Genomic DNA, 24,065 nt, shown 5'->3' on the forward strand with positions numbered 1-24,065 from the left:
GAAAAAAATAAAGTTAGTCTTTGGCCAAAATCTGGACCTAAACTACAAGGTTGTTTTTTTTTTAATCCTTGGAGAGCAACAGTTTCCTGCCACAGATAAAATTCCCTGGGATTGAGGGTAGAAAAGAATGCCTAAGAGGAGAGCAATGGAGATAGATATTTCATTGACCTCTGCAAAGGGCCACCTCCAACCTTGATTAGATTTGGAGCACCCAGGAGAGAGTCTGGGACCCCCAAATAAGCCTGGAGAAAGGAAACAAAAACACACCTGTGTTTTCTGGTGAAGCTCAAGGAGGCAGCAAACCCAGTGGAAGTAACTTCTTTCCATCAAAACATCACATAATTGATGTATGGATACGTTCAGAGCCTTGGTTGTGGCATTGGTATCACAGATGTATGCATGTGCCAAAACTCAAGATGCAGTTTTTGTATATCATTTATACCTCAACGAAGTAAAGACAGAGGAAGAATGGGGAATAGAGGGAAAGAAGAGAGGGAGGGAAGAGGGAACAAAGGAACAAAGGAATGAAGAAAGAAGCTGAATAAAGATGCTTAGATAAATGGTTCCTGTCTATCCAACATGGCACAGTCAAGGGAAAACTGTTTTCCCAAGTAACAAAAATGTCCACGAATATGGACTAGAAGATGGCCAATCCAGAAAGACTGGTAGTCCTTTGGACAGAGAGATGCAGTAGTACGTAGCAGAGTTGACTAAAACACAGATCCAGGTAGAATATCTTAGGTCAGTAAGCTAATAAAATGGGAAGGAAAGAGCAAAGATGAATTTCTCTACATTAAAAAAAATGTACAACCAAATGTAAGGAAGTTTCCAGTTTTGTGAAGCTTAGAGTTGACAGAATTTGCTTCACTCTTCTTAAGAAACATAATACAAAATTATGAATACAGATTTTCTAGGTTCCTCCTAGAGACAGTCCTTTTAACAGAATTAAATATAACATGATCACGAATTCATAACCAGATAGTTATTTTGCATCACTATGAAAATGAGAGACCCCAAATCTCAAGCTTTGTTACCTTTACAGAAAATTCAAATCTGACCAAGTGAAATATCCAAACCTTGTTTGGATCCTAATTAAAATGAACCTGCATTTGTCCTACAAAAATTTAAGAATATTTTAAAGATAATCAAGAACACTTATGTATGTGTAGACTGAATTTAACCAGAAAACAAAAATTTAGTGAAATTTTAAGGTAATTTTTAAGATAAATTCAAACTTTTTCTGTATCTTCTAACAAACTTGCACTCTGCCCATATCTATTTACTAAAATGGATAAAGAACTATTCTATAATATTGAGGAGTATTTTAGTACCTCTGAGGATGATTCTCTGATAGATGTGAAACTATAGACATTTGTTACAGGAAACTGCATTTGTTAGACTACAAAAATAGGAAAACAGTGTTTGTTCACTTAAAATTATTTCCAGTGATGCAAAATAACTATCTGATTATGAATTCATGATCATGTTATATTTAATTCTGTCAGTATAAAAGGACTGTGCAGGATCTACTGTTAAACTTAGGAAGGCCGATAGGAACAATCTGCCTTGTAAAAATAACTTGAACAAATTCTTTTCTGCAAGAAATAGCAAAGGGGTCATTTATTTTTAGAAGATCTTTTTAGGCCAAGGAATTTGTCATTTTAACCTAAGGATATTGGAATGCCAACAGAGTATTAAACCAGGAAGAAACAGGATTAACACTGCACATTAGCAAGATTATTCATGAGTTTTTTTTCTTTTTTTATTAACATAAAATAATTGTACATATTATGGGGTCCAGTTTGACATTCAACACATGTATATAAAGTGTAATTATCAAATCTAGGTAGTTAGGAGTACTCTGTCCATAAAAAGCAGTTCTTTCTTTGTGTTGGTAACCTACAAATTCCTCTCTAATAGTTTTTCATAAAGTGTATGATAAATTGTTGTGAACTATAGTCACCCTACTATACTATAGAACATTTGAAACAATTCCTCCCATATAATTGCATTTTAGTATATGATATTCCTTTATACTTTCTCCCCACTAACTTTCCTAACCTCTAGTGACCACTATTCTGCTCTCTACTTTATGAAATCAACATTTTTACTATCCACACATGAGGGAGAATATGTATTTGTCTTTCTTTCTTTGGCTTAATTTGCTTAATATAATGTCCTCCCGTTCCATCCATGTTGCCATAAATGACAGGACTTCATTCTTTTTTTCATGACTGAATATTCCTCTGTGTGTGTGTGTGTGTGTGTGTGTGTGTGTGTGTGCAGGTGCACATGATATTTTCCTTGTCCATTCATCTACTTATGGACATTTTGATTGATTCCATATCTTGGCTATTGTGAATAATGCTGCAATAAATTTGTATGTGCAGATATCACTTTGATATACTGATTTCATTCCCTTTGGTATGTAGAACAGAATAGCTGGATCACAGGGTAGTTCTATTTTAAGTTTGGGGGGAATGTTCATACTGTTTTCTATAATGATTTTACTAATTTGTAATTCCACCAGAAGTGTCTAAGAATTACCCTTTTGCACATCCTTATATGAACTTGTATTTTTTATTCTTTTGATGATAGCAATTCTAATGGAGTTGAGATGATAATTCATTGTGGTTTTGATTTGCATTTCCATGATGACTAGTGATGTTGATCATGGTTTCATATATTTCTTGGTCATTGGTTCACCTTCTTTTAAGACACATCTATTCAGATCATTTGCCCATTTTTAATTGGGTTATTTAGAAGTGGTTTGTTGTTGAGTTTTCTTAGTTTCTTGTGTATTCTGAATCTTAATCCCTTTTTGGATGAATGGTTTGCAAATGTTTTCTCCTATCCTGATGTTGTCTTTTCACTCAGCTCTTTTTTATTTCCCCCATGTTCGAAATTTAGTTTTTTATTTGTTCTTTTAACTATATATGACAGTAGAATGTATTTTGTACATGAAGTGTAACTTCCCATTTTTGCAGTTGTACATGATGTGGAGTTACACTGGTCAGTGTAACTCAGTTGTTTCTTTTGCTGTGCAAAATCTCATTAGTTTGATATGATCACAGATGTCTATTTTTTGCTTTGTTGCTTCTACTTTCAGGGTCTTAGCAAAAAAAAAAAAAAAAAAATCATTGCCTAACCCAATGTCTTCAAATGTCTCTTGTATGTCCTCTCTTCAAACTTCATAGTGGTCTTACAATTAGGAGCTTGATCTAGTTTTAGTTGATTTTTGTATATAAGATATCTCATTCTTCTGCATGTTGATATACAGCTTTTTCAGCACCATTTATTGAAGCAACTTTCCTTTCTCCAATGTGTATTTTTGGCACCTACATCAAAAATCAGTTGATTATACCAATGCATGGATTTATTTCTGGGTTCTGTATTCAATTCCATTGATGTATTTGTCAGTTTTTATGCTAGTACCATGCTGTTTGGTTACTGTAGCCTTGGTAGTATGTTTTGAGATAAGTTACTGTGTGTTCACATTTTTTTGTTGTTGTTATTTGGGAACTTCATGATTTTATATGAATTTTAGGAGTGTTTTTTCCATTTTTGTGAAGAACAACATTTATATTTGCACAGAGGTTGCATTGAATCTATAGATTATTTTGAGTAATATGGAAATTTTAGCAAAACATATCTTCCAATCCATGAACATGGGATATCTTTCATGTTGTGTGTGTGTGTGTGTGTGTGTGTGTGTGTGTGTTTCCTCTCCAACTTCTTTCATCATTGCAATTTTCATTGTAGAGATTACCACTTTCTTGATTGAATGTACCCCTAAGTATTTTTTGTAGCTATTTCAGGAGGGATTGCTTTCTTGGCTTCTTTCTGCACAAGTTCATTATTGATGTATTAAAATATTACTGATTTTCCTATGTTGATTTTGTATCCTACAAATTTACTGCATTTATTAATTCTAACGGCTTTTTGGTGGAGTCTTTAGAGTTATCTATGTATAAAGTAATGTTGGGAATAAATTGACATCCTCCTCTCCTATTTATATGCTTTTTATATTTATTTCTCTTGTTTTATTGCTCTGGCTAATACTTTCAATACTATGTTAATAAGAGAAGTGAAAGTGAAGGGTTGGGGATTTAGCTCAGTGGTAGGGGACTTGCCCAGCATTTGTGAGGCCCTGGGTTCAATCCCCAGTACTGCAAAAGAAAAGTGAGGGGAGTGGAGAAAGTGAACATCCTTGTCTTATTACTCACCTTAGAAGAAATGATTATAGATTTTTTTCCCCCATTCAGTGTAATGTTGCCTATGGGTTTATCAAACATGGCTTTATTGTGTATAGGTATATTTCAACTGTACCTAACTTGAGAGGGCTTTTTTTTTTTTTTAACCATGAAGGAATGTTGAATTTTATCCAATGCTTTTTTCTGCATATATCAAGATGATCATGTGATTTTATGCTTTATTCTTTTAATATGAAATATTTTGCTTATTTACTGGTGTATATTGAACTGTTCTTGCCTCCCACGATAAATTCTATTTGATGATCATAGTGTAAAACTTTTGTTTATATTTTGTTGGATTCAGTTTGCTAGTATTTTGTTGAGAATTTTTGCATCCAAGTTCATTGTGGTCTGTAATTGTTTGTTATATCCTTCTCTAGTTTTTGTATCAGGGTGATGCTGGTCATATATAATGAGTTTGGAAGAATCCTCTCCTCTTCAATTTTTTGAAATGTTTTGAGAAAAATTTATATTAGCTCTTCCATAAAATTTTGGTAAACAAATGTCTTGGGCCATTTGTTTCTACAACACCATGTCCTTCCTGATTAGGGCCAAATCCAGACAATTTTTGTGGGTCTGAGCAGGACAAGCATCAACCTTCTATTAGCATATGTTCAAATTCAAATTCCATGTCCTAACTCTCTATAGATTTGAGCAGAAGTGACCCTTAGATCATCAAACTTAGCTAAATACATGCAAGTGGAGACATATACATCATGATTGATGGAGTTTGGGGTGTAATAATTATCAGGGATATTCATCATCTCCATTTTAAACTATAGGATCACTGCTGACACACATATACACATGTGGGCACACACACAACCTATACACAAAATTCTGTAGAAAGATAGTCTTATCGAATATACTGAAATTCAAATAATAAGGGAATTTCATTTCTAATGTCTGTGCTGAATGTTTGGTTTCCTTCAACTCTTGACTGAGTAACATGTTGTACTTTTTAGGAAGGAGACACTCACAACCTCCCCACCCATCCTGCTGGGCTGAGGTCCCAAAGATAAGTGAGGGATGCGAGGCAGCCTAGTGTGTCAGGTGTGAGGTCACCCAGCAGGGAGCTCAAAGGCACCATTGTTTCCCCTCTCCTGACAAAAGGAAGCTGCCCTTCTTCCCCCAGCACAGACTTGGGAGCAACTTCAGAGCCTCCTCCAAGATGCTGGTGGTCTTGCTCACTGCAGCCTCGCTGGCCCTGAGTCCAGCTCAGAGCTCAAATGAAGGTATAAGAAGGGGGAAGCATGTGATTGGACTCCCCTGGGCTTGGGAGACCACACTGCAGAGAGGGAAGACAGAAGGAGTACAGGAGATGAGAGGTACTGCAGAATTCATAACAAGAGCAAGACCAATTATGTCCTCATTCCACATCAAGGTCTTATTATTTAATGTACAGTGGGAACGCCATAAAAATTTTTGACCAGAGGAATGCTTAGGTAAATTTTGCATTTGTAGAAATATCTCCCTGTGCTGCAAAGGATGCACAGAAAGATGGGAAGACTGGTAGAGGGAAGCCAATTGTGAAGATATTTTTGTAATCAAACTAGACAGTGTGTGCCAGTAGCTGTACTACACAGTGGGTACAGGGCAGAGGAGGAGATTAACATGCATCAGAGCTACATCAGAGACTGAGAACCAGGTAATATAGTTGATTCTTTCTACATGGAGAGATGGAAATGTTAGGGTCTAATTTATGCATTTTACTCCAACCCACATTCAATATTTCAATGGACTATGAGTAGTATATGTGATCTTGTACCTAAATGTTTACTGATGGATTCCCCTCTTAAGAAAGATTATGAGCTCGAGCTCTTTCTCTTCTGTCTCTCCCTCTCCCCTCCTCTGTGCCCCCTCTCCCCACACACACACACCTCTTTCCCTCTTACTCTCCTGCTCCTCTCGCTTCACCTCCTGCCTTCCCTGGACTGAGATTTCATTCACCACACACTTCCTCCATAATGTCCTGTCTAATCTCAGTACCCAAGCAATGAAACCAGCTGAGCATGGATGGAAAGCTCTGAAACCAGGACTGAAAACAAACCTATCCTCAAGTTGTTTTACTCAGGTGTTTGTCATAGCAATTGAAAAAAAAGAAAGAGTGTGATTGAAGTAAAGGATTTAATGAAGAAAAATGGTAAAAGTATATTAAAATGTGACAGTGAAATACCTAGAATGCTTAAGAACAATCAGCAGTAACTTTTGAGGGAATCTGGGGAGGACAAAAAGGCTTTTTTTTTTTTTTTTTTTTAATTTGGAACAGGTGGCTGAGATTCATCACAGCAAGAACCCATCACTCCCTCATGTCTTCCTCCTTTTCCGACAGCAGCACAGAGAGAGGTTAATAGTTCACTTAGGGGTTGTACAGCTTGTGGTTGGAAGTTAGCTTTCCCTGTGTGACTCTTGTGAGCTCTGAGAAATTGGCAATTAACTTTTTACTTCATCCTGTGCTTCATTTCCTAGAGGTCAACTATGAAGACTCTTTCTCCTCAGGGTCAGGTAAGGCCCAATTCATCCTTAGTGGACTTCCTGCTTGTCCATTTTCTTGGGAATTTTTCAGTTCTGGAATGTCTTATTACCAGCATTTTTATTTTAGCACTCAATGAATGTTGGTTCCCCTAAAGATGTAGATAAACTTTCCCCAACCTTGATTTTCAGAACCAGGAGCAGGGACATCAACTTGAATAACAGGGTGCTTTGATGATGACAGGGGTAGTTTTTCTGTGTTCTCCTACGATGATATGACTGCTGAGAGATGACACACAAATCAGAAGTGTTCTAATTCTGACTCCTCCGTGGTGCCGAGAGTGGTTCAATGGCTTCTTTCTTCCCCAGTATTTCTCTCTAGAATTACATGGTTTAATGGTAAAATGCACACAAATAAGTGTCTGTGGACCTTTTCTCTATGTTTCTCCACTCAGCTGTGTCCCTATGACTGACATAAAAAAAAAAAAAATTACCACAGAAAATCAGTGAAACCTGTATGGGCCTTGACTTTGTCTTTCTCCCCTTTTCCTTAGTATTTCTCTGCATGGGTCAAGGGCCCTGAGCAGCTACCTCTGGTTTTAACACAGGGCTCCAGAGCCCACACTTCAATTCATAAACAGCAAGTTATCACAGTGTCCTGAACTATGACTGGCAACACAGCTAACAATAGTCCTTTTGCTTTGTTCACTTTCTGCCTTTGGAGACATCTTCTGTGAAATCTATGGCATCCAAAGCCTTATTTTTTGCCAAATTTAAGGCCACGTACTCTTAACCATCAATATGGATTAAGAGAAGCCAAGCATAAGGAAGCATAGGGCATGAGAGATGTTGGCAGTTGAAAGGCAGGTTCTGGGAGAAAGGAACTGTGTGATGAGGTCAGAGAGGGAAAGAGAAAAAGAGTCTTCCACCATATGCTCCTCTGTTCTTGTGCTGCACCCACACAGAAATTGAGGATTCAAGCCAGAGCCCTCTTCAAGAGCCTCAGACACCACCTACTGGAGGACACTCACCCACAGCCCCTGCTGATGATGGGGATGAAGATGAAGACGGTGGTTCACAGTTGGGACCACTACCACAAGAAGGCAATCAACAGCACCCTCATCCTCTTTGTCCTGGACCCCAAAAAGGACCAGTACCACAAGGTGGCCAGCAGCAGCATCCTTGCCCTCCTTATCCTGGTAACCACCCACTTCCCACTGGGGACAGACCACAGACCACAAGAACCTCCTCAAGACCAACAACTCCAGTAAACAAAAGGTCCGTGACAGGTATGATTCAAATTTACTCTCCATAAAAGACCCTGACTCCTACATTTATCAAACTATAGCGTACAAATTAACTAACTGGAAACCTGGTGGAATGACATAGTCCTAAACCCCATTTCAGAGATTTAGATTCAGATATTCTGGGAGAGTGTAGGAAGACACTGATTTTCAATCAGCCTCTCCAAGGTAATTCTGATATTGAGAAACACTGTCTCCAAATTCTTTTTTGTAATTCTCTCTCTTGTGCTTCATTGCAGAGATAGAGCAGTGTTCTCCCTTCAGTCCTCCACCCTCTTGCTCAGACTCAGTGACTTCTTATCTCATGTTTCTACCTAATCACTCTTTGTTCAATTCTGTCTCACGGCAGGACTCTCGGAAAGAGTAGCCCTCCTAAATGGTTCTTTCACATAATGCTGCTAAATGTTATCTAGGATTTTTTAATACTTACCTTTAAATTAGTGTATGCTCAGTTCAACTCAGTAGTGTACACCTGTAATCCCCATAACTCAGGAGGCTTAGACAGGAGGATCTTAAGTTTGAGGCTAGCCTCAACAACTTAGCAAGAACATGTCTCAATATAAAAATTAAAAAGGGGTAGGATGTAGCTCAGTGGTAAAGTACCACTGGGTTCAATCACCAGTACCAAAAATAATGATAATAATAATAACCTAAGAAAAGTATATTTTCCTTCTTCTCAAAATAAACAATTTAAAACACATTATCTGCTAGATGCATAGTAGAATGAACAAGAAGAAATCAGGAAGGAAAGGGTGGAAAGTGAAGGGGAAAAGTGTTAGGCTCTTACTACTTCACCTCAGTGGCACCAGAGAAGTACAGAAACCTCCTTCATACCATGTCTCCCTTGTAACCTTCCCTGTTTGACTTGGAAAGTAGGAGAGATGATAATGTCCTTCCTTTAGAAAGTCATGCCATTGGAATGATAGATCATAACTGTATCTTCAGTACACCAATAAAATAAGCAGCATGCCATTTCTGATTGCTGTCTCTCTTTCTAGGGGTCGGAGGGTCTGGAATTTGAGGACCATGGATACAATATAAGAACATCCAGGACCCCTTCTCATGGATGCTTCCAGAAGGCTTTCCTCCTCCTTTAGCCACAAGCCGGCTGTTTAGTGAAAGACGCCCAATGTTCTCTCCCACTCTCCCTTCCCTCGATTCTATAGCACAGATGCAAACTGTTTTATTATTTTCAGATCTCTTAATTTTAGCAAAACAACAAAAATAAAACAAATGTGAGGAAGTTGCACAAACTGAGGAGTTCTTAACATTTCCAAAATCATTGATCCTGATCTCGAGGGAAATGAATGTAGTTCTAGTCCTCATCTACCTGGAACACAATACTCTTTTTCCTTTTTTATTATTGCTCAATCATCATCCTTCCTATATGTACCCACCATTTTTTTAGAAATTAATATCTGAATGGATTTTATAAAAGAGGCAGCTACATTTTAAGAGGCAAAAAATATGGAATCAATCTTTCATGCTTAAGTTTAAGCCCTATGTCTTTTTTTTTTTCTTGCTAGCTTTGGACTTTGAGCAAGCTACTTAAAACTCTGAGTCTAGTTTCCTCACCTTTAAAATGAGAATAATAATGACAATGACAGTGGCTGCCTTAAGGAATGATGATTAAAGAAATAGCACACATTTTTAAAACACAGCAGAGATTGCCTTTATAACTTCCTTATAATTATTTTAGGAAAGCATAGTACAAGAGTATATGAGCTCTAAAATAGCATACTATAACAATATATTCACTTCAATGTTTATAGCAGCACAATTCACAATACCCACATCATAGAATCAATCCAGATGCCCATCAATAGATTAATGTATTAAGAAATTGTGGAATAGCCAGGCATGGTGCCTGTAATCAGAGCGACATGGGAGTCTGGGCAGGAGGATCACATATTCAAGGCCAGCCTCAGCAATTTAGTGAGGCCCTAAGTAACTTAGCCAAACCCTGCTTTAAAAATAAAAAATATATATACATTGAAAATGGCTGAGGATGTGGCTCAGTGGTGAAGCACCCCTGAGTTCTATCCCCATAGCAAAATAAAAAAGAAAAAAGAAAGAAAGGAATGAATGAATTTTGGTATATGAAAGCACATGAAAGAAAATACAAAAGGAAAAAGAAAATGGAGGCAGACCTCAAGGAACCAGTGATACTTCATTCAGCAGCAGAGGAACAAACTTTCAAGAGGGAAAAATGGCAAATGGCTACAATAAGGGTCTGAGTTTTATAGGGTTTAGAGGGGCTGAGTCTTGGCAGGAAATGTGTTGGTTACAGCTGGAGGGAGCCTTTCTGTCAGGGGAAAGGTTGTAGATAAGAAAAATTGCAACAAGTTCAGAGCCCATTGGTCTTCCTTTCTCCTTGAGGTTTGTTATTTTCCATGTCCTTGAAAGGGTGTGGATAGAGATCATAGGGGCTCAGTACTGGGGACAGCCAGTTCAGCTATAGGTGGGGACCAAGTCCCTTCATTGCTTTCCCCATTTTCTCTTCCTGCCTTCCCTGAGGCCTGGGCTTCTATTTTATCCTGCTACAAAGACAAAAGCTCCAATTAACCACAGACATCTACACACACACAGGGCAGGAGGGCAGGAATGGGGGCAGTCATAGATAAGGGAAGTTCCCTGGGGCATATTTTCCATATACTTCAGTATATATACACAATGGAGTTTTACTCAGCCATAATAAAGAATGCAATTATGACACTTGTTGGTAAATGAATGGAACTGGAGAACATCAGGTAATCTGACATACATTGATGTGGGTCTCTTCTATTGTGCTGGGCACTCAGAATTCCAAGAGGGGTCCTGTCCTTGACTCTGCACTTTAGAAGAGGACAACACAAATACCAAAACCAAAGGATAGTTTATTAATTTTACTCTCATTAGAAGATATTTTAAAAGTATATCAAGTGAATTTAATAAGCAAGAAATTATAATACAGTGCTACAGGCTGAACTGTAGCCCTCCAGACCTGAATATGCAAGATAAGAATGTACAGAAAGAATGAATTCACACCTTCTGCCCTGGGGCACCAGAGGAGGATAAAATGGATGCTTTTGCTTAAAGTAAGTCACCTGATATCTAAAAAAATGCACATCTAGACATCTAGGCAGACAGGTTCACCCACCCCCAACTCCTGTGTTCAGTGGTATGGTTTAAGGAGGTGCTTAGAAAGTCCTGGAAATCCTAAATCAGAAGTGAGGTGCACATGAGGAAAACTTGCCCTGCAGACTCTTGGGAGGTTGACCAGATCAGTCCTGGGGCCTAACCCAGATTTCAATCTCCTATTCTGGCAAAATCCCAGCCCCCTCTCCTCCTCACACCTCAGCATTCATGGTCAGATTGATGCAGGGAAACACAAGGCTCCTTTTAGTCTAGCCTTAGTCAGAGAGCAATCTCCAAGAAACAGTCTGCAGGTCTTGGGTGTAACCTAGTGACTAGCTATTGACTAGCTTGGTTTATAACTTGTCAATATTTAGAGAATGTGAGCCTTCTTTTATATTCCTGCAAAAGATACTGGCTACAAATATAAGTGTCAATATGGAGACCTCTCATTGAATACATCTTGAAATACAGTGCTTTATTGATCATTTCTTACCCAATAATATATTCTGAACTTTGGGGAGGGGAGGTTTGAAATTCATGTTAGTTAAATTTTTTTCTTACCTGTATACATTTCCTTTCCTTTCTGTTCAATTTTATGGTGGAGTTTCTTAACTTCTAGAACTGATCGTCATTCAAATTGACAATTACCATCATTCAAATTGACAATTACCAACGTGTGTGTGTGTGTGTGTGTGTGTGTGTGTTTCATCCTTTATTTAATAGCATCCTGTTCTTGTTTTAGAGATGCAGTATCCAGCCAGAGCCAGTGGCATGCAACTGTAATCCCAATGGTTTGGAAAGCTGAGATACAGTTGTAAGTTCAAAGCCAACCTCAGCAACTCAGTGAAGCCTTAAGCAAATCAGCAAGACCCTGTCTATAAATAAAATACAAAAAAAGTGCTGAGGATGTGGCTCAGCAGTTAAGTGCCTCTGGGTTCAATCCCCAATACCAAAGAGAGAGAGGAAAAAAAAAAAAAAAAAAGATGCAGTATCTAAACTTATCCCTGAGAATGTATTATCATTTTTTATTCCCCAGTTCTGGAAATTGAGCCCAGGGGCACTCTACCACTGAGCTACGCTCCCAACTTTCTTTTTCTTTCAATTTTATTTTGAGACAGTGTATTGCCAAGTAGTCCAGGTTGGCCTCAAACTTGCAATCTTACTGCTTCAACCCCGCCCCCCCCAAAACAGCTAGAATTACAAGCCTGAGCCACTGCACCCAGTTATTATCATTTCTTAATTTTATTCTTCTCATGTCATCTTCTCCTCCGAACCCCATTTTTTGATTTCTTTGATTCTTTAACTTAATGGAGATCTTCTTCAAATAGGTAGCAATCCTTCGTTTTCTGTTCATGTTTAAGAGTTTGACACTAGAATGATCAGAAAACTCTGCAGCTAGAAGAGTTTTGGAGAATTGTGTCTCACAGTAAGGTGATCTGGCAAATGCTCTCATCCTTCAGAAGGTCCCTTCTGTCTCCTGATCATCAAGCATTATGCTCACTGCTGGCACAGTGGAGCTGGCCAGGTAGGAGGTTGGATGCTCAGTTCATTGTTAAGGTTTTCCCTCAGTTGCCCTGTTCTCCTCACCCCAAAGGTGCTAGGTGCTTGTCTCTGGTGTGTACCAATGGAAACTGATGCTGGATGCAGCCCAGCAGAAAGGAGCTTCATTGAGTTGTTCATAAGGAAACTGGGTGGTCTCAGGACAGAAAGTTTCTAGATTCAAGGGGGACAAAGGGTTGTTAATTTATATGAGGTTTTAAGAGAGGGAACTCCACAGCAAAGTGGTAAGGAGAGGCGGCGGGACAGAGTTTTTATGTTCTCATGTTTTCCAGAACATGCAATGCATGATTTGCAGGGGGAGGGGGGATTTTAGGACATCTGATATTGTTGGGTACTGGGCAAGGGGTGCTGCTTTGTGCTGTCCTGCTCATGCTCTGTTTTGGTTTCAGCTTGGTCAGCCCTATCCATCTTAGTGTCCTGTTTGTTAAATTAAGCAAACTAAACCCACCTCAAGAGGTCAGTGAGACAAAATTACAATTACAAGAGCCGGATGCAGTGGTGCACATCTGTAATCCCAGGGGCTCAGGAGGCTGAGGCAAGAGGGTCACAAGTTCAAAGCCAGATTCAGTAATTTAGCAAAGTCCTAAGCAAGGCCTTTAACAAGACCCTGTCTCAAAAAAAAAAAAAAAAAATAGAAGGGCTGAGGATGTGGTTCAGTGGTTAGGCACACCTTGGTTCAATTCTTGGTACCAAAAAAAAAAAAAAAAAAAAAAAAAAAGACCATAAGACAATGATATGACCACCTTAGGCTCTCATTCCTTCATTTTTAGAATAACATTTCACTCACACCCTGTAAGTGGCAGGTGCTCCCAGTCTAGAGCTTCTCTGGTTCACCTTTTCTAAAGAAACCTTCTCTTCTCTACTACACTTTTATTTGGTGCCACTTTCCCTCAGGCAGACCTTCGCAAGTACTTCTTGTTGTCATTCCCCTTTTTACCATGCCAGTCGCCATTTCTCTGCCTGCTTTGCAGTCTTAATATATTGTGGATTATTGCCCTATACATTTTTGTTGGAAATTATATTTGCATTTTTGTTTCCTGTTGATTTTATTTGGAGATAGTCTATAAGAATAAAAGATATTTATTTAAAAATGCTTTTATTACTGAATCTGTGTCACCCTTGGTATTTTAGGAAAGCAATTTGCCAACATGCTAAGGAATCAAACCAACAATTCTGTTCCACTTAAACAGCTCCACTTGAACACCATTCCTCTTAAATAGCTCACATCTGGATAACCAAAGACTTCCAGCTTGCTACAGCCAATGAACATTTTCCAGTCTTCTGAGCTTGCTTCTCAGCAATGACGGACATGGCTTACAATTCTGTCCTTCTCAGAACACTCTCTTGTTGGCTGACCCAACAAGACCCACTTCAGTAACCCCAGGGACTCAGGAGGCTGAGGCAGAAGGATCACAAGTTCAAAGCCAGCTTCAGCAACTTGGTGAGGCCCTAAACAATTCAATGAGGTAGTATCTCTAAATAAAAAATATAAAGGGCTGGGGATGTGGCTCAGAGATTAAGTGCCCCTAGGATCAATCAAAAAAGAAAAAGGAGGAGGAGAAGGAGGAGGAAGGGAAGGAGGAGGAGAGGAAAAGAACCCTCTCTTTCCTTTGTTTCCATGATACCACATGCAACTGTTTTATGTTCTAATCCTCTGGTTGATACACCCCTCACTTTTCTCACTTATCAAATATTTATTGAGTGCCTTGCCTGCATCAGAAATTTTCTAAGAGTTGAGGATGCAGTGATGAATTCAAAGTCACAGTTCCCATTATCCAGGAGCTAACATCTTGTGTTTCCTTTGCAGACACATCTGCTTCCACCTATGTTGGGGGCCGCTGCCCTGTAGGGCCCACAGTGGTGACTGGCCTCTCCCTATGGCACCGAGAAGCCCAGCTGCAAGTGCTTTCTATTGGCTGACTGATCTCCTCCAAGTCCGTGCTTAGCTCGTGATCAGTACATGTCCTCATTACCCACAATTAAGTCTCCACGAGCCAAACACCTGACCCATTAAGGTGATTGGCTGTTATAGCCCATAAAGCTGCGTACTTTGCAAGGCGGGGAGAGCAAGCAAGGCAAGGAGGGCAGGCAGCAGCTGCGGGAGGAGAATAGAGGAGAGGCAGACGCGGCGCGACGAGAGAGGAAGAAGAGAGAAGTGGCAGCTGCACGAGAGAAAAGAAGGAGAGAGAAAGCTGCACGACAAGAGAAGAAGGAGAGAGAGAGCTGCGCGACAAGAGAAGAAAAAGAAGGCGGCGGCGGTGGAGGAAGAACCAGGCACTCGGCTCAGAAGCTCTCCCATAAAAATAAAGACCTTAAAACTTCATTTGAGAGCCGAGTCTTCATTGTACTCGCTGGACGAGACACACCTAGCCAAGGAATTGTGAAATCCTCTCATTTTTAGTGTTTTGTCTCCTCTTGCTATATACTATCTCCTTAGAAAAACTTAAACTTTCTGAGCTGGGCATGGTGTGGCACACTCATAATCCTAGAGACTTGGGAGCCTGAGGCAGGAGGATCATCCCAAGTTCAAGGACAGTCTTGGAAAGGGCCTGTCTCAAAATTTAAAAAATTAAAAGGACTGGGGATGTAATTCAGTGGTGAAATACTACTGGGTTCAATCTCTAGTTGAGATTTTCTTTTCTAAAAGAAAAAGAAAAACTTAACCTTTCCTATGGCTCAATTATTACATAATGTACCAGTGACAGAAATTATATCTTTTGCTAAGACTATTATCCTGAACATCACACCTTTATATATTTAACATCTTCAATTAAATAATCTAAATGTACCACTCAGTGTTTCCAAAACAAAACTAAATCTGGTAATCTTAGCCCTAGTGACTGTCATCCAACCATTCCTGCAACACAAGTCATAGCTTTGACTGTCTCATTCTGCATACAAAGTAGACCAATTTGTCCTCTTTTTAAATTTCCTATCTCTGAACTCCATCCACTGTATCTCCACTGCCATGTTCACTTACACTACTGCAGTGTCCTCCCTATTTAGTGACCTTTAACACCCATTCTAAACTTCCCTCCAAATTCTCCAAGCTACAGTCCTCAGTCAAAGCTGTTCATGCCACATTGTGTTCATGCAAAAATCCTCTGCCAACAGTTTGGGATGTAGCTGGGATGTATCTTAGCGGCAGAAAGCTTGCCTAACATTCACAGGATCCCAGGTTTGGTTCCCAGCACTACAAAAAAAGAAAAAGAAAAAGAAAAAGAAAAAAAGAAAAGAAAGAAAAAGAAAAAAAAAAATCCTCTCTTCACCTGGTTTTAAAACAAACACCCTCTAATAAAGACTAAATTCTGAAAGCGACCAACAAGATTTTCTGATCTCCCTCTCCAGACACACCTCAAGTCTCACCCTTTTATTCTCTCTTGTAGAATGGCCTTCCTGGGTCCTTCTGGATCCCTCCCTTTAGAACATATCCTCTTCCCACACCCTAGAATGCTCTTCTCTGCTCCCTTCAGCCAACTTACCTCCTTTGGCCAACTTAGCTCCTACCCACACTCCTCTGTTATAAACTTGCATGAATCATGTTCATTTCGGAATTTCTACCTCCACGTGTGATTATGCATCCATCCATTAGTGCATTTATCTGACTTTATAGCCCCATTTTCTTCAGTTCTACACTGTTCAATATGGTGCTGTATCACATGTACCTACTTAAATCTAAATGAATAAAATTATATAAATTTCAGCTTCTCAATCACACTAGCCACATTCCAAGCACTAAATAGCCACATTTCTAGTAACTACCATAGTGAATGACAAATATAGATTATGTCATTACAGGAAGTTCTATTAGTACTACTTTAGACTTTAAGTCATAAGTTATCTAAGTTATATAAGTGATAGGTTATAAAACTGTCTTAGCTTTTTCACTGCTGTGATTAAATGATCTGACCAGAACAATTTTAAAGGAGGAAAAGTTTATTTGAGGGCTCACAGTTTCAGAGGTCTCAATCCATAGACAGCTGGCTCCATTCCCCAGGGCTGGAGGTGAAGCTGAACATCATGGTCCAAGAGTGTGGCAGAGGGAAGCAGCTCACATCATCAGGAAGCAGAGAGACTCCACTGGCCAGATACAAATATATACCCCAAAGCCACACCCCAATTCCCACCTCCTCCAGCCACATCCTACCTGCCTCCAGTTACCACTGTTAATCCCATCAGGGATTAATTCACTGATTAGGTTAAGCCTCTCAAAACCCAATCTTTTCTCCTCTGAACCTTCTTACATTGTCTCACACGTGAGCTTTGGGGGAACACTTCACATCCCAACCATAACGAAAACCTATAGCATCCACTAAAAAAAAAAAAAAAAAATATATATATATATATATATATAGATAGATAGATAGATAGATGGATAGATAGATAGATAGATAGATAGACAGATAAACTGGGTATGGTACAATACCTTTATTTTGTTTATTTAGATTTTTTGTGTGTTGCTTTTTTTTAAATGTGGTGCTGGAGATTGAACCCAGTGCCTCATGTGTGCTAGGCAAACCAACTACCACTCAGCCACAACCCCAGCCCCACAAAATGAAAAAAATAAAATTTCAAATAACACAGGAAGCCTAGGGATAAACAGGAAAAAAATAAAGTACGTGGAAAACATAAATTAAAGTGACAGACTCAAGCCTTAACATAACAATAATTACATAAAATGTAAATTGTTTCACATAAAACAAATCCTTGAAAATTGGGAAGTTCCTTGGTTACAGAAACAGAATAGTCTACACCATTGAAAAATTTATAGAATGTTTATGTTGTCATATAAACTTTACAAATTTTATATTAAATATTATGTGATTATGTTTTATGCAATTAGTTTTTAGTAGCAATTAATTTGTATAATCAGTAATACTGTGAAAATTTTGTATATATTGTAGAAAGACCTACAAAAAGCTCTCAGCTCAGGCTTTCCATGGAAACTGCTATTGAGTGCAGTGACATGCTTGGCACTCCTTCTGCTCTGTGTATAAAGTTTCCACAGGCCTGTCTCAAGGGCTTTACTCCTCCTGAGATCTACACTGTTCCTAAGGAACTTCATCTAAGCCCAGGGCTTCAACTGCCACTTAGTCCAGGGTCAGCTGTTTGCATCGCATGCACACCATAAGTCCATTGTTCTGTAGGATGTCACTTTGAGTTGAGGCACTCGAACTTGAAGTGAAATCTCTTTTCCATCCTGGATAGATATTATTGAGTGCCTATTTTGAGAGCCCTTTTTCCTGGCTAAATTTCATAAATCATTCTCATGGCCCATGATAAAATTCTGCACTGAAATCTGCAAGAAAAATTTATAAAATGGGAGTAAAAAAGGAAAAGTGACTGACAGAACAGAAATTTTAAAAAAAAATCAGTGGAGGACTTGGAACTATTTTCTATTTAGAAAATTCCTGAGACAAGAATTTGACAGAGACAGAATAAAGGATCCTAGAATACAATATGTTCTATACAATCTCATTATAAGAGGGATTTATAAAAAGAGAGAGATTATTGTATTAAAAAATCACTTGGTGGCTGGGACTATAGCTCAGTTGGTAGAGTGCTTACCTAGCATGCTGAAGGGCCTGGGTTCAATCCCCAGCACCACCAAAAAACAGTAGTAAAAAATAATCACTAGGAGAACACAGACTTTCTCTGAGACAAGTTAATAAGTTAATAATTATACAAGTTAGTGATTCCAAACATTAGTGTGTTCTTTGCTATAATGAAGAACAAAAAAGGATTTTCTAGTTGATTTGGTATAACTGATTCATGTTACAAGAAGAAGCTGGGTTCATAAGAGGTGGACAACAGTGAGCTGCACAGCTACAATTAGAACCCATTTCTCTCCCTTGCAAGTCCACACCACCTAAGTACCAACATGTGCAACACCAACTAATTTTACATAAACTCCTATGTATCTTTTTGCAAAAATCTAGTGTAATCATAAAAATTGCCTGGTAACTGGCTCCATCCCAAAGAATCTGGGTGAGACATACTGAGTGCACAGGAGTGAGCTGTCTGTGCTATCTAGAAAGTGCTGTGGGAAGGGAGGCAGAAGAGCCAGGGTGTGCCTGGGATGTGACACTCCCCCAGCCATTGATGGCTCTGAAGATGGAAAAGGAAGTGGGATTCTTCCCCAGAGCCTCTAGAAGGGAACTCAGCCCTGATACATGGACTTTACCTAGTGAGAACCATTTCAAACTTCTGAGCTACAAAACTACAGGATAATAAATCATGTTGTTTAATGTCACTGTTTGTGGCAATGTGTCATAGCAGTCATGGGAAAACTAATGCACTTCCCATAGATTCATTTCAGGCTCTCCTGCAGAGCCTGACAAGTGTTGGATCCTCTTTATAAAGCATCAAAGAAGAACAAAATTTACATAGGTGTTAACACATGACAACTAAGCAATTTCTTTCATCCTAAAATAAATCACTCTCAAAATTCAATTCTAATGAAAATTTATTAAACCTGCATTAAACAGGACAGAGCTAAGAAATGACCCTCTTCAGTTTATAGAATTCACAACACCCCCCTGGGACCAGCGCCTTGCCATTTCTCCTCAGCTGGGCATGCGCCATGTTTTACTAGCTTTCTGCAATCAGGCAATTTCCAATAAGTGAAGTAGTCAGGTGTTTCAAAAGTTCAAGTCTTCTCAGAGAGTGGTGAACAGCAGAGTTACCATCACAGCTAATGGAGACTTTGCTTCATTTTCTAAATTAAAAAGGACAACAACAACACCGGAGTTACCTAGATAACCTAGTGCTCAAAAGATCAGATCCATTTTTTGTCACTTACCACTGTGATCTTGGGCATGGGACTTAATTTCTTTAGATGTAATTCCTTACCCTCCCTTCCTCCCCTTGTACTTCAAATGAGATTTTATATACTGTTCTGATGTCCATTTTACTGCATGAAGAAACTACTTTATTGACTTTCAAACAGCCAAGAGTAAGGAGAAGTATTAAAACTGGATATCCTCATGCAGAGCCTCCAGAATTTTTACAGGAATGGTATGTCCTATGCATCAGAAAACATGATGCCTTTTCTTCAGTCTACTCATTTGATAAAATTTCATGGAGTAGACTGGAACTCACATCCAAAAGAGACAGGAAGAATGAATTTTGACAGTAAAAGAAAAAAAAAATTAAATTAAATTTAAAAAAATCAAGGAAGAGACCTTGTTTATCCTACTTGGTTGCTAATGTTCCAGGTAACTGGACATGGAAGGAGAGGGGTTATTTTCAACCACCTTATTAGATTTTGTAGTTGCTCTCAGCATCTGGGAAATATTAAGCTTGAGATTCTTTCCCAAAGGATTAAAACTGGCATTAAAAGGATTATCAGATCTCTCTAAAGGCATCAGAGGTAAAAGAGAAGGCACTTACAAAGTTGCACCAAGGTAGACTCATTGCTTCCCGCAGAAGTGCTGCTCTGGTCTGCAATTAAGCAAAGAAATGGTTTTCAGTCACTTCCAACTGGCACTTACATTGAATTCTTTTAACAGAATCTAATTTCTTAAGAGCCTCCAGTAGCTTTAATACATTGAATCTGGCAAAAATCTCCTTTCTCCTAATTGCCAAAACACTCTACCAATGCTGAATGCATGCTGGTGGAAGTGGATGCACCTGCACTCCATGGGAAAGATTGGTGAAAGGTTTCTCCGCTCACACTCAGGTTCCTAAGAATAGCTGGGTGCAGAGGCGCATGCCTATAATCCCAGTGACTTGGAGAGACTGAGGCAGGAGAATCACAAATTCAAGTCTAGCCTCAGCAACTTAGCAAGATCCTACCTCAAAAATATATTTTTTTTATTTTAATCTAAAAAAATGACTAGGGACATAACTTCAGTGGTAAAGCTCCCCTCAGTTCACTCCCCAGTACCAAAAAACAAAAACAAACAAAAAAAAATCTAAAACCAGAAATTCCTAAAAGTACCACATGAATTGGACATATCTTCCTCTGCCAGTTTCATATCCTCTTCTCCACAAGAGTACATATATTTAAAAAAAAAAAAAAAGTACATATATTGATTACAGAACTTGGTGTCTGGGTGAGAAGGGTATAAAACAAGGACAGAGTACGGAAGTAAGACTTCTTGGGTCTGTTCTGGAATCCTTCCAGAGAAAAATCCCTCAAAGACCAAGAATGAAGGAAAAAACCAAAAATCTCTGGCCTTAACTGTTAATTCAGTTGGCTCGGCAAAAGGAAATACATGTGCTGGAAACAGCAAAAATTTAGTAACCTAAAAAATTAAAACCTTCTGGATTTTCTCCTCCTAATAAAAATAGAAGCTTCTTAGTTGGTAATTGCCATGGTCAGAAATAATTTCTCAGTAGGCAGTGGTAGAAACAAGTGGGATCCTGCTTTCAGAAATGACACATGGGTCTGGGCCATGAGGTTGCTTCTTGCTGTAGTCAAATATGAGAATTTCCCTAGTGCTCCATGCATTGCAGGACATGGGACATCATTAACTTATTAACCAACTAGAGGTAAGGAAGTTGGAGTACAATACTGAGGTGCCACTCGTTAAGAAATTAAGGTATGTTATATGAAGAAGAAAGTTAAAGTCATATAGCCAACCCCATTTTTATAGGCTCTTCATCGCCCCCAAAATACACTTTCTGCACTCTTCCAACTACTACCTGCAATTCTTCAATACGGCAGTGCTAGAATACAGATTAGCTGCTTTTTGAGACATAATGAGATCACTTAAAAGTCTACTCTTAGAGGTAAAGCCCAAGGCCCTTTTTTTAGCAAAAATCTCACACATTCTTCAAACTAGTGAGGTTCATTGGTAGTGGCAGAAGGCACTGAAGTGCTGTGGTTCCTTCACTAAGTGGCCAAAAGAAAAATGAAGAAACATGTAGTCATGAGAGGGAGTGCATAGATAGGACCACTGTTCAATTCATGAAGCCTTTAAATCCCTCTTTCTTCTGTTCAGTCTAAATTCAGGTGACATTTACACTTACCAAAATCTTTACTCACAAAGCTCTCTGTCTGAAATGTACTGTAATCATCTAGAAAAGGAAAGGAAGTGATTAGCCCCATCCTGTTGCCACATCTGTCCACCCCAAGGAAACAACAGAGCTGGTACCCAAACATTAGCTACCACAGGACATTCCTAAGGAATGAAGTAGAGAGTCAGGGAGAAAATTCCTGTCTCTTGTCAGGAGACAGGAATCCTTACCTGGGGCCTCACTGGCTTCTTCCACAAAGCTGGCAGTGGCTGTTTCAAGGTCAACATAGAATTCTGGGAAAATAAAATGGAAGACAGGTGTGGTCACTAGCAATGGCAGGAATCCAATACATAGAAGGAAAACATGCATTCTCAGGAATGCAGATGATTGGGGTCCAGAAACACCTGCTAAGGCCTCCTTAAAGCAAGACCCTCACCAGAAGTCTGTGTGACATCCAGGTACACGTCTGTGGTTGACTCCAGATCTGTGGTTGACTCTAGGTCTGTGGTCTGGTCTAGATCAGTGATTGAATCTTGGTCCCTGGTTACCTCTCCATCAGTGGTTAACTCTAGATCATGGATCCATTCTAGCAGGTCAGTGGTTGATTCTAGTGGAATCAGAAATAAAAAAACCAGCAGCTCAAATGCCTTCCTGTCAGAATGTTTCTGCCGCCTCCACACCTGCCTGTTCCCAGTTAGACCTTTCCTAAAATAGGGTAAGCATGGAACACAAGGTGGCTGCTGAAGCCCTGGTGGTCCCACACAAATCTTCCTCCTGCCCAGGGTAGGAAGTTCCCGGGCCAGCTGCTGCCCAGGAGCTGATTAGCACCCCCCACAGCCTCCTTGAGGGTGCTAGGTTCAACAAAGAGCATTTGATACTGTCCTCTGACTATACTGGACAGACAGGCACAGAAGACTTCCCCTCTACAGTTTTTCCCAGAGCCTGAAAGCTAAAAACAAAAGCTGAGAGGGGATAAAGAGCAAGGAGAATGGTTATTGCTAAGTACAAGCAAGAGGGTGACGGCCTCTACACTGGGCAACTCCTAACAGGTTTGCATTTAACTAATGAACCATATCCAGGGCTCCTTTTCTCAGCATGTGCTGAGTGGTGGGGCTTGTTAACCACATAAGCATCCTAGCCAAGTAGGTCTGCTGGGCAACAGTGGCTGGTCTCGTTGGCTGCAGTGGAGACAGATGTGCAGTCACTGTGGCAGATGTGCACAGCTGCCCAAGAGGCCTAAATCACTAGCTCTCCACTGTCCTCACCTTGCTTTACAACACAGCCAAAATGCAGTAAAGACCAGCCCCCCAGAAACAGCCACCAGAGGGGGAACTGGGAGGAAGAGGGTCAGGGACAGTGACCATTATAATGCAAATGAGCACACACCTCTCCTCCAGAGAATGGTCCTGAAAGCAGGAAGAAATGGACAAGAAAGCTTTGGGGTGAGAGGTTCCCTTTCTCTCTGCTCATGAAGACAACTGTTTCTTTCCTTCCTCAACATGCTTCACCCTTTCTTTCCAGACACACTGATTTCCGGTCGGTGACCTGGCTGGTTGCTATATCTCTCCAAAATTTACTGTATTCCACTATGAAATGAGGTTCCCACCACAAGACTTTCTGCCTGAATTAACTAGAATAAGAGCTAACACCCAGCCGGGAAAGGCACCCAGCAAACCTCCGCAGCTCCAGTCACCCGCCTCACCCCAGCTGGCCCAGCCTGGTCACTTTCCTGAGGTCGATTGGAACCCACAACCTAAACCATCACTCCCCAGCTACCCAGGTTCAGAGCTTAGACGCCCATCCATCGCCACCTAAGTCTAAGTATGTTTCCCCAATTCCACTTTACAGCTTTCACCAGGGAGTTCTCTCCCCCTCCCCCCTCTCTCCCCCTCCCCTCTCTCCCTCTCACACAAACACCACAGAATTAATTTAGTCCCATTCCCCAGGACCAAGATCTCCAACATTGCACTCGCCTGGGGGCAGCGAGGGGAACGCCACAGTCAGGGCGCACAGGACCGGGAGGATCAGGACCTTGCGGAGCATGGCGCTGGTGCCAGGGAGGACAGGAGGCTGACCGAGAGCGCACAGGAGGCAGAGGGCACCGGGACAGCTGCGTTGGACTTTTATAGACCTCGCCGCCCATGGCCCCTGCTGGCGGCATTCCCCAGTTCCATTGGAGTGGAGGGAGCCCCACCCAGTTCAGAGAATGTCCCTGGGGGAAGGCAGGAAAGGAACTGAGTGGGAGGGAAAATCTGGGAGGACATTTGGAGAAACAGCTGATAAGATCGATTGCAAGTAGATTGCGATGCCCCCTTACCTTTAACATCGCTCATGGGCTCCTCTGAAGGGCGGAGAAGAAATTCCTGTTCCGCCTGCTGCTGAGGAGACTCCCCTC

General features: G+C 40.1%; 1 protein-coding gene across 1 annotated transcript; it reads right to left on the minus strand.

Annotated features, from left to right (window-relative positions):
* Positions 1-19,154: 19,154 nt before the first annotated feature.
* LOC306661852 (uncharacterized protein) lies at positions 19,155-23,849 on the minus strand. The gene is made up of 6 exons (XM_079141130.1): positions 23,644-23,849; positions 22,107-22,277; positions 21,901-21,963; positions 21,671-21,730; positions 20,099-20,139; positions 19,155-19,424 (listed from the first exon to the last, which is right to left on the minus strand). Exons 1-6 carry the CDS (start codon positions 23,711-23,713, stop codon positions 19,401-19,403), a joined length of 429 nt encoding a protein of 142 aa, XP_078997256.1. The 5' UTR covers positions 23,714-23,849; the 3' UTR covers positions 19,155-19,400.
* Between the last annotated feature and the right edge of the window lie 216 nt (positions 23,850-24,065).

The sequence above is a fragment of the Sciurus vulgaris genome (assembly GCF_902686455.1).
Source record: "Sciurus vulgaris genome assembly, chromosome: 5".
NCBI classification, from domain to species: Eukaryota; Metazoa; Chordata; class Mammalia; order Rodentia; family Sciuridae; genus Sciurus; species Sciurus vulgaris.

Coding starts and splice junctions, on each gene's coding strand:
- LOC306661852 (XM_079141130.1), bottom strand. CDS start 23,713: ATGCTCCGCAAGGTCCTGATCCTCCCGGTCCTGTGCGCCCTGACTGTG. Junction 22,278..23,643: donor GTTCCCCTCGCTGCCCCCAG/GCGAGTGCAATG, acceptor TGATTCCACTAG/AATCAACCACTGACCTGCTA. Junction 21,731..21,900: donor AGAAGCCAGTGAGGCCCCAG/GTAAGGATTCCT, acceptor TTCCTTTTCTAG/ATGATTACAGTACATTTCAG.